The sequence below is a fragment of the Trichosurus vulpecula genome, chromosome 4 (assembly GCF_011100635.1).
Source record: "Trichosurus vulpecula isolate mTriVul1 chromosome 4, mTriVul1.pri, whole genome shotgun sequence".
Lineage (NCBI taxonomy): Eukaryota > Metazoa > Chordata > Mammalia > Diprotodontia > Phalangeridae > Trichosurus > Trichosurus vulpecula.
This window is the reverse complement of record NC_050576.1, coordinates 165613767-165626108: the sequence shown is the minus strand read 5'-3', so window position 1 is coordinate 165626108 and position 12342 is coordinate 165613767. Positions and strand designations below refer to the sequence as shown.

The 12342-nt window shown below is 39.8% G+C and overlaps 1 protein-coding gene across 4 annotated transcripts in view; it reads right to left on the bottom strand.

Moving 5' to 3' along the window:
* Window positions 1-12342, bottom strand: part of ACACA (acetyl-CoA carboxylase alpha) — a 251831-nt gene that overhangs the window by 132618 nt on the left and 106871 nt on the right. For 3 of the 4 annotated variants that reach the window (XM_036753329.1, XM_036753327.1, XM_036753328.1), the window contains exons 29-31: window positions 11681-11799; window positions 2854-2877; window positions 72-215 (exon numbers count right to left, since the gene is read on the bottom strand). In XM_036753329.1, the coding sequence (XP_036609224.1) occupies window positions 72-215; window positions 2854-2877; window positions 11681-11799 (287 nt within the window). The remainder of the gene's footprint in view (window positions 1-71; window positions 216-2853; window positions 2878-11680; window positions 11800-12342) is intronic. The other variant, XM_036753326.1, reaches the window with a different exon arrangement.

The following is a 12342-nucleotide window of genomic DNA, read 5'->3' as shown; positions in this document are numbered from 1 at the left end:
AACTAAAACAGTATCACAAAGGAACTCATTTCTTCCCTAGAGAGACAACAATCTCCAAAGCCTCTTCTTACCTGACAAAGTCTTCAAAGGTCCGGAAAGAAACCATCCCGCCCATCCTCTGGCATGGTGGAGTGAATGAGTTGTCCAGTAGCACATCGCTGACGCTAGCTACGTGAGCCATGCCATAGTGGTTGAGGTTGGAGGAGAAGGACATTCTAAATGGCGATTTAAGCAAGTCCATTAGACGAGGAGGGGAAGGGAGGGTGGTTCTGGGAGAGGGAGAGCAACAACAGAAAGGAGGGGATGGGAGAGGACTCTTAAGTAAGGTCAGGTAGCAGGGCAGATCTGGTTTTTTATCCATTCCAGACACTGATGTCTTTATTATATTTACATTAACCCTTTTATTCAAGCTACTCCCAAGCACATATCTGTGTTTTCTCATCCCAGAAATTATCTAATGAAATCTATCCTGTCAGCTTTAGCAGCATAATGGGTACATGCTACTAATGAGTTTAGTAGCATATCTGGGGTTAAAAAACCAACCTGCACCTTCCCCCACCAAAAAATTCTCTCCTTTGAAGAGGGAGAAATCAGCAAGCAAGTAAACTGTTACTATGCGATGCCTAAAGCATTTTTCTGGTGGAACTGTAACAGATTAAGTGTTCACAGATACATACAAGAATAACTCTAGTTTAAGGCATTTGAAAAGGTTTAGTAACCAAGTCATTACAAATAACATTATTTACAGAACTTGTTACTGTCTTTAAAAAAAAGAAACAAAAAGAGGTGTTTGCTCCTTCCATGGTTTGATAAGTCATTATTCTCCTCCTACTTCTTTTTGGGGTTGGGAGGATTTTATTTTAAACCTGTCAGCACCAAACTGTAACTACCCCTTTTCCTCATTTTAAACTGCCTCACCACAGCACCAATAGCTATAGAGAATCCTCTCTGTAATTCACTATGACTTACAAAAGTACAGAGCATAGGTCTCAAAATGTACAAGTAAGCATGCAAAGCAGCTGAATAGAGAAACCTGAAGGGACCTGAGCCAATGTGTACATTTTAAAAGTACAATGGATACATATATTCCATGACATCCCTCAGCAGCAGCTGATAAACAATTGAAAGTTCTTCCTGACATAGAGAGGCACTGGGAAGAGCCTCAATCTCTGGGATGCCTCCAGAACTATGTTTAATGTAAGCTCCAAGCAAACCTTCTGAACCAGAGCTAAGTGGCTATGGGGCAATACAATGACACCATAACTTTGGGGTGCTAATGGAAAGTTCTCCTTGAAGTGTACCACCTGCAGTGCGACAAGGGGAGGAAAAGGAGACACTGCTATGTGGACTTTTGGTGCATGCTGAACACTGTTGCAAATCATCATCATAAAAGGTAATGGAATTCTTTATAGGAAGGGAGTACTGTTCACACAGACTGTACAGACTGACACTCCAGCTTTTTATTCCTTTGGCAAATGAGGACTATGAAAAAGGTGCTTCATCTTTTGTCAGTATCAGGGAATAGAAAAGCTGAGGGAGGGAGCCACTGATACTATGAAACGTAAATGTAGCTCCCATCAAGCCCTAAAAACATGTCTGCTCGACACTGAAATCCATTGTTAATACAAATGCAAAAAAGGGTGACTTCTTAGTATCAGCCTCCTTTCCTCTAGTATCACTTGGTGTAGCCAATAAAGGACTAAGTTCATGAGGCCTTAAGAGTCTCTTTTCTACCAACATGTCATTAGACATGAAAGGAGTAAAAGTGAAAGATGGAATTCAGAGGAATTACCCTCTGGAGAGGCTAAGTCTGTAGTAAACAAAGGGTTAAAGATCCCTTCAACTTAAAGAATACCAGGGAAGATAAACCTCTGAGCAACCTCTATAACCACACTGGCCACAGTGGCAAGATACAGGTGGTACACGGTTGACCCAATTTCCCAGCAGACACAGACAAGGAAAACCAACAAATGGTTTTCTGGATTCTCCAAAAGTCAATTCTAAAAGTTATTCTGATCACTTGATATCGGGACAGAATTAGGGATAACAATAAAATGTTGGAATAAAATATTTGTCTACATTTATTTGGATATAGATATGATGGTGTACAGAAAGCTGGTTATTATCTTGTCCCATGTCATTGTGCAGATTGGATTCCAGCAAGAATTAACAACCTCTCCAGCTTATATCATGTAGCCACACTTATTTTAGGAGGAGGAAGCAAACAAACTAGTATTTTATTTTAATTATATTAGTCCATAATAACTTCAGAGATTTACTTATCTTAAACATCCTTCTCCAGCTTTAATCAAATTACAAAACAATAAGCCTCAATATCAACATCATTAAAACCATGGTATTTTTTATTTTATTTTTAGGGGAATCTCACAATCTGATGAAACATGAGATCAGCTATTTCTGGATTTGCATTCCTCCAACAGGAGGAGCATAAGGAGATGAAAAAAAATAAGAAATCCTTTAGAAGGACAGGAAAAGCTTTAGAGGCTCTCCTCCCCAAACCCTTAAATTCCCTGCCAGAGGGCTCAGCAAAAGAGGAAGTTTCCAGCAAAGCTATATATCAGGACACTGTATCTATCTATACATTCCCTGTCAAATGCCAATGCGAAGTTTTTCCAGACAGGCTGTTCATTTAAGTACTTTAAGCAGGTGCAAGAAAAGCTGAACACATGTTTTCCAAACAGGGAGAATTATAATTTAGTGTGTCCAAAGGAGAGATCAGGATTTCCTGGGGAAGGCAAACATATTAGCATGTCAAGTTATTGCTTCCTCGTTTCACTAATTCTAAGTTATAAAAAGCACTTTTAATTGGAAAAGAAACTAAACATACGGTACCTGTTTAGCGTGGGGATGTTCCCTCTGTAATTAAACAACCACAGTTAGTTACTGATAGGTTAGTGAAAGCTATAATAAAAGAACTGTCAGAGCAGATACAGACCAGTAGCAAAGAGCTCCTATTCGGCAGCTCTGGCATTTATCAGACTTAATTAAGTGATCATTACCCCTCAACCTCCACAGTGCCTCCAAAGAGGCATGCCTCCTGACCCAGCTTACCACAGCAGCTGTTGGTATAAAGGGTCACACAGAATGTATTTTCTTCTAAAGTTCTATTACAAAGGATAACACCATGTAGTAAGTAGCAAAGCATGGACTTTTGCAAACTCATTTAAACTACAGGATAGGATGCACACCGAAAGCGCTTAGTATGAGGATTAGTGCTCGCAAAATAGATCTACTAGGTTTTACAGAACAAGTAAAGAATAACAGGGAAGCCCTGGGCAGTTGCCTCTCTTTTTGCCTGCTCTTCTAGGCATAGATAATGGACAGATAGGCCATTCTCAAAGAGAAAGAATCCAGGAGTTCAGGTTCCCAGTTACCCCTTCTGGTTTCTAACTAACACCCTTCTTCCCGAAGAGGTAAAGAAAAACAGTGGGAATACAGGACCATAAAAGAAGCCAAGGGAATGTAGGAACACTGACTTCAAGTGACTACATCACATTATGTAAGTACAGAATAATCAATAAAAGAACACAGGACAATTAATTGCATCTTAACTATGGGGAGATAAGTTTCTAGTCATATCAAGAACAAAAACATCACAGAACACAAATCTGGTGAATGCTAGAATATTATCATAATCAATGTGCCAGAACCAAAGTTAAAAGATTAGAACATGGGATAGAAATGCAAAAGCAAGGATACTAGAAACTTACTAAAATACAAAACATGATCTTATGCGGGTTATCTTCTCAAATGGATAAAATAAGTCAACTTCCCTAGCGTTCAAAAGGCAAAGTGATACTTACCACCCATCTTTTTGGGGTGTGGTGAGGGTTGGTTCAGACACCTTACCCCCTAACGCTGTCCCCCATGAGAGTGCAAAGGATTCTATTAGTCCTTAATTCACTACAAGGGTTTTCTGGCACACAAAGGTCTTAATGGGCAGAAAGAACATAGTGGGTGGTGCTCATGATATGTGTGGGTAGGAGGATAAAGGGAAGGAAATGATGCACTTTCTTTGGCAGTGAAAGAAACAGCCTAGATTGAGCTGGATATATAAATAAGAACCTGTGAAATATCACTGCACGCAAGCAGTACAACTGCACGTGATTTGTGGCTAGCAATGCTCTTTGCATCAAACGTATAACACAAAGTGAATTCCTAAGACAGCAGGAGTAACTTTTCCTAGAACAAATATCTGAAGAAGAACCTGTACTGTTTTGGGATATGCCCAAACTCCTGGAACCTCTCTCCTATGGGAATGATTTTTGTCCTAAGAAAAGGTGCTTGGTTGTGAAGCCCTTGCCCACGTAAACACCCAGGAAAATGGAACACATGGTTCAAAAGTACAGTGAAGAAAGGTCAGCTAGAGATGCAATGCCAGAGAACAAATGAAAAAACACAGGTAAACTATCCTTTAACAAAGCAAAAAAGGGGGCAATGGAGTAGTAACACAGCCAAAGCTCAGAATAGGAAAAGAAGCAGCCCACAACCAAAACAACCTCTGGCGTGATTCACCCAGGCTTCTGCAGTTTAGATCATGGTGCAATCTATTCGAATTGTACCACTATATTAGATCCTTTGAGATCTCACTGCTTTTGCACTTAACACAGACTCTGGGGTCTCACTGCTTTGGGCTCTCACTACAGTCAGTTACTCTAAATCTCCTTGGGGTGAGGCCTGAGTTTCTACTACAGCAGAGACTAAAATGGAAACAAAATATAAAATCACATTTGGGAACAACTCTCCCTCTCTTGTAGGTTGTCCCCAACCACATTGTTTTAGGAATTTTTACCATCTGCATTATATGGGGCAAAAACATAACCTCTAGTATCTCTAATTTTTAAAGTGACAGTCCCAAATTACGTGGCAATTTTAGTGCTCATCTCTCCTCTTTTGTAGGACACGGACTTGAGGGGACAGGGAAAAAAGGAAAACTATTTTCTGAAGCATTTTCTGATCCATGCCTCTCCTGAGAACTATAATCTTTGGCATTTTGAAAAAGGACATTCTAATCAATGTAATAATATTTAACAGAGGAAAACAGCAAAGTGGGCATTATGGCAGTACACTAGAAAACCAGTTCTGTGACCTATACAAAAAAATAAACAACAAAAAGAGGGTTGCAGATAAGTCAAGTACATTTTTATGCAGTTAAAATCGAGAGACTGCCATATACACAGTATATTCATCCTACATAAAAAGCACCAAGACATCATCTGTGAGCAGACAATCAAGACCACATTCAAATACACAAGTGAGATATAAATTCTTTCCTCATAGCACATGAGGGTCAGTGCTTAGACTCCGAGAAGCACTTTTCTCCTGATTATTCCCCAGCCACAATATTGGGATCAATGCTGCAACCCCTAGGCCCACCCCCCCAATAACCCCCATTTTTACAAAACGAATAAATGAGAACACCAAAGAGGTTGAGTGACCCTCAGAGGATACAGAGGCTAATAGTATCAAAACCTCTGATTCTGGAATTTTCTGGATTCTCAGTCCCTGTGGATAGCAATTCAATGCTGATATAGACCTCAAAAAAGGACAATAGAGATACCTGAATTCTGCCTTTGATTTTATTGATCTGCCTGCCCTAAGTGGTTGGAAAAGAGATTCTGCTTCAACCCTAGGATGCTACCTGCTAGCTAAACTTTCTTAATTTAAGAAACAATGTCTTCTTAGAGAGTTACAAGTTCTGTGGGTCTTCTTCCATCCCTTCCAGCTTGACTGAATTTTACTAGATTCTATTTGGACCCACATAAATCTTGTATCATATAAAAATGCTCCTACAACTTTCTCCTAAGTTAAAAAAGCTTCTAGATGAAAATAATGGTAGTGCATACAAATAAGCACTGGTTTTATCAAGTTCAGATTTGGAGCCAATGTAAGGCAAGTCTTCTGAAATCAGGCAGCAAACCAGAATCAGAAGAGGTCAGCCGAATAACCACTAACAGCAGTACCGAAGGAGAAGCAATTTGACTGGCTGTGTGATCAGTGGTGGTCTCCTTGTGTTCCTACATTTTTGTAGGAAAACACCAACTAAGGGACTATATAAAACCCATTTGGACGATTTGTTCCTATTGTTTTCTCTCTCCCTACCCCTGCAGCTCAGATGCCCTGAATGCATTGCTAAGCTCCAGTTTGGAAAGAAATCATCACTGCTCTATCCAAATAACGCCCTTTCAAAGCCTGCCTTTGCTCTGCTGGAAGATCCTGCACTTTCTGAAGCAGACAAGCCAACAGGGCTACAACATAATACTGCTGCCTGCTGTCTAATTAGCCACAAACCCACAGCATGAAACTACAGGGATTTACAGGTGCCCTGGATTCTGCTTCTTTCTTCCTCCTAGAATGAGCTAGTCTTCCTCAAAAGGAGGGACCTTGCACTGCCTAATGATAGATTGGAGAGTTCTACACCAAACTCTCCAATCTTGCAAGTCTAGAGTGCCAAAATAACACAGCAGAGACCAGAAGTTGAGCGACTGATCCCAGAGGGCACTTGGGTAAGCACTTAAGCCTGCTGAGAAGCTTCACTTCCGCCAGATGCCTGCATCTTATCAATAGACTACTGTGCATGGAGGAGGCGAACACTGCAGGACTTATTTATGTACAGCCCTTTCAGCCTACAAGCAAATGCAACCCATTGTTATGAAGTGCTACAAGTTAGCTAGATCAGTCGAGCTGGAAGGGATGGAAGAAAACCCAGAGAACTAACACAAGCCAAGGAAGGGAAGAGCCTCCAGGAAATCAATAGTTATCCAAATTCTTAAAAATAACAGCGGGCTGCCTGATGTTAGTTACATTGAAGGAGTATGGTCTCTAACCTTCCTCATAGATATGAAGGTTTCAGAGACCACCAACAGACAGCTGAGCAATGATAAAAATCCAAAACCTAACAGCCTGGCCCCTGGCATGGGCCAGGGGCAGAGGGGGAACCAACTGCTTCTGGAGGAAAAAGGTAAGAAAAGAAAAGTGTCTGAAATTAAACATCTACAAAGCTGAAAATCTACAGAGCTAAGAAGGTACATCTCAAAACCTACTTCACTAAACCATGAATTTCCACCTACAAAAGCACACAGTAAGAAACTACCACCCAGGGCTCCTTTACTAGGAAATAAAAACAGAAACACAGTGGAATACATCTCGATCTCCTATGCCAGCTCTGAGGCATGCTCCTTACCACAGATTAGGAGGTAGAAATACACATGAATAACACAGCGAGATGTTTGGCGATGTTCACTGTAGGGCAATTTTGGTCTCTGACACGAAACAATCCACGTCTTTATGATGTACTACACACAGTGCTGTATGCTTATCAGGGGTAAATGTATGTAATAAAGCACTCTATACTTAGACTCGCCTAAAGACAGCTACACATATGGATATTAGAGAAAGGACAAGCTACTGACTAAACTATAATTTTCTTTTTCTAAGGTATTTTAAGATAACCAATATATCCAAAGCTAAGGATATACCTAAGTTTCAAGATTAAATGAACTGGAGGGAAAAAAAAACATTCAGAATCATCATTTTGCATATAAAGTTGTTAAATTACCAAAACCAGTGAGTAACAGATCTCACTGGTGCAAGATCTGGGTGCTAGAACACACACATTCACACACCCAGATACACACAAACACACCCAGACACGCGCGCGCGCGCGCACACACACACACACACACACACCCCCTACCTCTCTCTCTTTCTCTCCTAAATCATAAGAAGAGGGAAGGAAGAATCAATTCCTAACACTCATCATCAAGAAATGGTGAAGGGAACAGACCAAGCTCTGGGATTAATCAATGTAAAATACTGGCTGAACTCACTAAGGAGCTGGGCTGATGGAATCTTAGACAAGACGAATTAGGTCTTGGAAGACTGGGCAATAGCAAAATACTTTCATCGTGCAGAGCAGCTGCTCTAGTAACATATGCACCAAAAAGGGGGATGTATAGACGGTAAAGTGACTGAAGAATCTCACTCACTCTCCTCACAAGTGCCAAATACTATGATCACAGATCATCCTAGAAAGACAGAAAATACCAAACCAAGCTAGACCTTGAGATCAGACCACAAGCATATTATGTCCGCTACAATGAGGGAAAAAAGGGAAAAAAAGACAGAGAAATCTTAATGCAAAGGCACCCTTTGGCTGCATGTATCACGAACGCTGAAGTGTGCCACATGTCAAGAATCTCTCAAGTCATCACTGAAGTAAAGGCAATTCAAGAGGAAAGGATTACAAGGCCAACAGCCTTGAATAAGGCTATGAACCCTGAATCCTATGGCAGATGAGCCTCAGGCATGACAAGAAGAGTTGGAAATACAGCAACCAATTTGGTAATGATCAATGGAAACCCAAACAGAGATTAGTGTAGATGCTAACTGGCAAAAAGATGCTGTAGAGAAGAACTGATGAAGACAGAAGAAAGCACAGCAACCTAAAGGAGAAAGTATAATGAAAATAAACGGCTGACATGGGGATTCCTCAAGAACGTCCTGAGAAGGTGGGCCCACATTCTCCTCTGAGACTATCCTCGCTCATTTGTAGTGCAATAATTTGTATTCCATCTATTTCTATGAAGATCAGAAAAAACCCTATTGAGACGCAGACCTTCAATCCAAACAGCATCCACTGTACTTTCCCACAACACCTAAATGCATTACCAGGTTGCTGTAAATTTATAAGCTAAAAGCCATGTTTCAGGCTAACCAAGGGAGGTCCTAATCACAAGACAGGACTTTTTTTTCCTACTTCAAACTAAAATATTAAGAACCAAAAAGAATTTCTCCAGGTGACATTAGAAAAAGGAGGGAGACCATGGTCTTTCTATGATAGTACAACTTAACAAAAAAAAAAAAAAAACATTCAACTTGCAAGGTCCTGCTGGCCAGATTTCTGGCTACTCTAAGTGCATTTCTAGTTAGACATTAAAGTCTCAGAAAAACAAGATGTGTACATCCATTTGCTTGATTTTTGTTTTTTCAGTCGACAGGAATCAATTTTTTTGTTTTTTTCCGCAAAATGAAAAAATTTCTTTTTAAAGACAATGAGTAAAATACTTCAGGTAAAGTGTTCATGTATCATCATATGCCATTAGTCTCACGAAATAATTTCTAAAAACTATGCAACAACTATTTATGGGCTCAGCTCACTACAACTCTTATACACTAAGAATAAATAGTACAGTTCAACTCTCTAATTGGAGAACAAGCTACAGCTCTTCCTCCAGGTGGCACTGGAATTTTCACCAAAAGAAGGAAGAAATTAGTAGTTCAAGTTGATTTTTCATAGTGGGGGTAAGATATGTTCCTGTCTTCCTGAGTGGAACTCAGAGGACTGGGAACAGAGTAGGCATTAATAGCAACATCCATTTATTTCTGTGGAGGTCAAAACATTTGATTGCTCTTCCTTGTCCTTTAAAAGGCTTAGGAAAGATATAAGTGCAAGTCTAACAGTTTAATTGTTATTTTTTTTTCAAAAAGTAGAACTTAGTTTACAAACCAGCAAAAAAAAATCCTAGATTTCTGAAAGTTAGCAGCATGTAGCTAGGCTAGCACAGTTCTTCACATATATAAATAATAAATGACTATCAAATTAAATTTCCATTTCTAACAAGTTTTTAAAAATTTTTAATGAAAAATTAAATTAGAAAATTTATAATGATTATCTGACCAAAGCAAACTTTCAAATTTAACATACCAAACATTTTACAAGCAAAACATGGCATATACACTTCCCTCCCACATCAAAAAAAAAAAAAAAAAAGAAGAAAAAATTTTCCACAGCTTCAGAATTTCCAGCAGTGATATTCCTCTCTATTACTCTCTATTCTCAGACTATCATTGTAGATATAAAGTTCCAGCAAAATACACAAATCCAGACAATTTAAACAAACGTGTTCATGTGGTATGTGTATGTGCGTGTATGTATCTGTGTGTTTGCATATGTGCATTCACACACCCACACTACTAAGAAAGGACAAGGTATTACAACCATGAAAGCTCAGTTAATGTTACAGACTATGTAAAAGCACCACGCTCAGAACTGGCAAGAATTGGTCTCAGTTTCAAAACCATAACTAGACTAACCAAGATCCCCAATGTAGCTGCACATGATGACCAGGGAGTGAAAGATTTCTGAATACCATGGTTCTCTTCTGAAAAGAAGCAGAATCTCTCATTTTTCAATTGATCTTTCTTGATCATACATCCTAAATAAAAGGTCAGAACAGGGAACTCAGAGAAAGGTATGGGGACAAATGGGGGGGAAGAAATCAGAGGTGACTTTGGAACCATGGGAACATCTGTCCACAAATCACTACTCAACAGGAGAAGCTGAAGTAGAGACCAGGGAGAAAAACAGAATGTATTGAGAATTATAAAAGAACATTAAGTATAGCAGGCAGCTCTATACAATTATTCAAGGAATGCAGGAAACAGAAAGCAGAGCCCCTGTGTGCCATGAGGAGTCTGCCCCTCACTGAAGGACAACCATTCGTTTCTAGAAAATGAGATTCTGAAATCCATAGAGGCAAAAATGTACCAAGAGATGCTGGCTAAATCAGGGATGTATGCCTTTCTCTCCTAGAAATAAGGTATTTTTGAAGCAAAGAAGTAAAAGGATCTTTGGAGACAAAGAAGGGAAGCTGTGCTTTGCTGAAGCGGCTCACTCTTTCTGCCTGGGGCTAGAGCAACAGTGGCATCCAGTGGCCACGTGGGCTCAACACAGATGTCTTTGTCTCTCCAAAGAGGCTCAACTGCTCTGGGTGAAGAGGCAATTCAAAACAAAACCATTTCAGATGTCTGCAGCTAGGGTCCCCAAAGAAAAGAGACTTTGCCATACAAAAGGGAAGAAGCAAAAAGGCTATAAAGTAGAAGAAATGACAGAAGCAAGGGTAAAGACATGGTAGATGGCAGAACACAGAAGGGACTATTTTAGGTGTAATTGTTTTACTTTTGTTGCTAAAAAACTGCTAAAAAAAATGAGGATCAATCATAAAGGAAACATTTCCATTTTTGAGCAAAGGGAAATCAGTTAGGGAGTACCACCACTAAATTATCTTTTTAATGGTTTTCTAAAGGAAGAGCTAAGAAGTAAATAAGTTCTAATTACAAACTTTTCCTGAATTAATATAATAAGTTTGGCTTGGCTTGTAAATTTCATAAAGCTGATTTCCCAAGTGAAGTATGTTTTAAAAGACAGTCTTAATTCTGGTCCTTGATTTTAGAGAAGGTACGCCCTACTATATCAGTCTCCACCTCAACAAAGAACAGGAATAGAATTCGCCAAAATATTGGCTGTATTCCAGATGCAGTTCAGAGTTAAAGAGATCTCCTCACATAGTTCCTGAAAGCAAATGTTAGACACACGGCTTTTTATCTTCAGAAAATCGGGAGAACATATCAACAATAGATCGAGACTAGAGCAAGGCCAGACTTCTATCTTAATTAGATCATATTTCACCTCTCTTTGGATCAAAGCTTAGAGAAGAAGGGTTCTTTGGCTCTTGAGCTGCTCAAATGTGTTCGATGTCTGTTCTATGCTTCTTCCCTAAAGGAGCACACATGGACTAGTGCTGTCTCACCACATGCCTCCCTCCTCCCCTATATCAGCCCCCTGTGGCTTGCGTTTTACATGCAAATTCAGGTTTACCTGTTTGGGTGAGATGTGGGCAGCATGAACTGGAACTCTACCACGCAGGTATTATCCTTCAGTTGCCGATGCTGGACACTGTTTAGTTCATAGGCAATGTAGGCCCTTCGCACATATACCTGGTTAAAAAGTAATCCTCAGTTAGTCCTGAGGAGTTCGTGAGAAAGAAAGGATAGGGAAAAAAACAACAGACAGGGAGAGCAAATATAGAAGAAACAGGCCTTTCATAAGAAAAGGCCTCCCAAAACCATTCAGATTAAACTTCATTTCATTGACAAAGCTGTAATCTTTGCTCTATAAGCATAGCCCAACTGGAACAAAACTTCTCCTAGCAGACACTCCTAACTGCCAGATAAACCCTCCTTCAAATTATATTATCCTGATGGGAAACTATACTACCTGACCTTTAGTGAAGACCTAAACCTCAGTAGATGCTGAAAGTCTAGACTAGTGACCCTAGTGAGCCTAAAAGAAAAACAAGGAATAAGAAACACAGGAGGTACAGCTTTATGACCTCTGATGGCTGGAAGATAAAAATTATTTCATTCTATCAAACTTTCGCAACTCTGCTGTTCCTCACTCTCCCCCAAAGTCAACTCCCCAAGTTTGGTTATTTATGTCCTTAGCCCCTGATGCAAGGACAATGTGAAAAAACACATTTT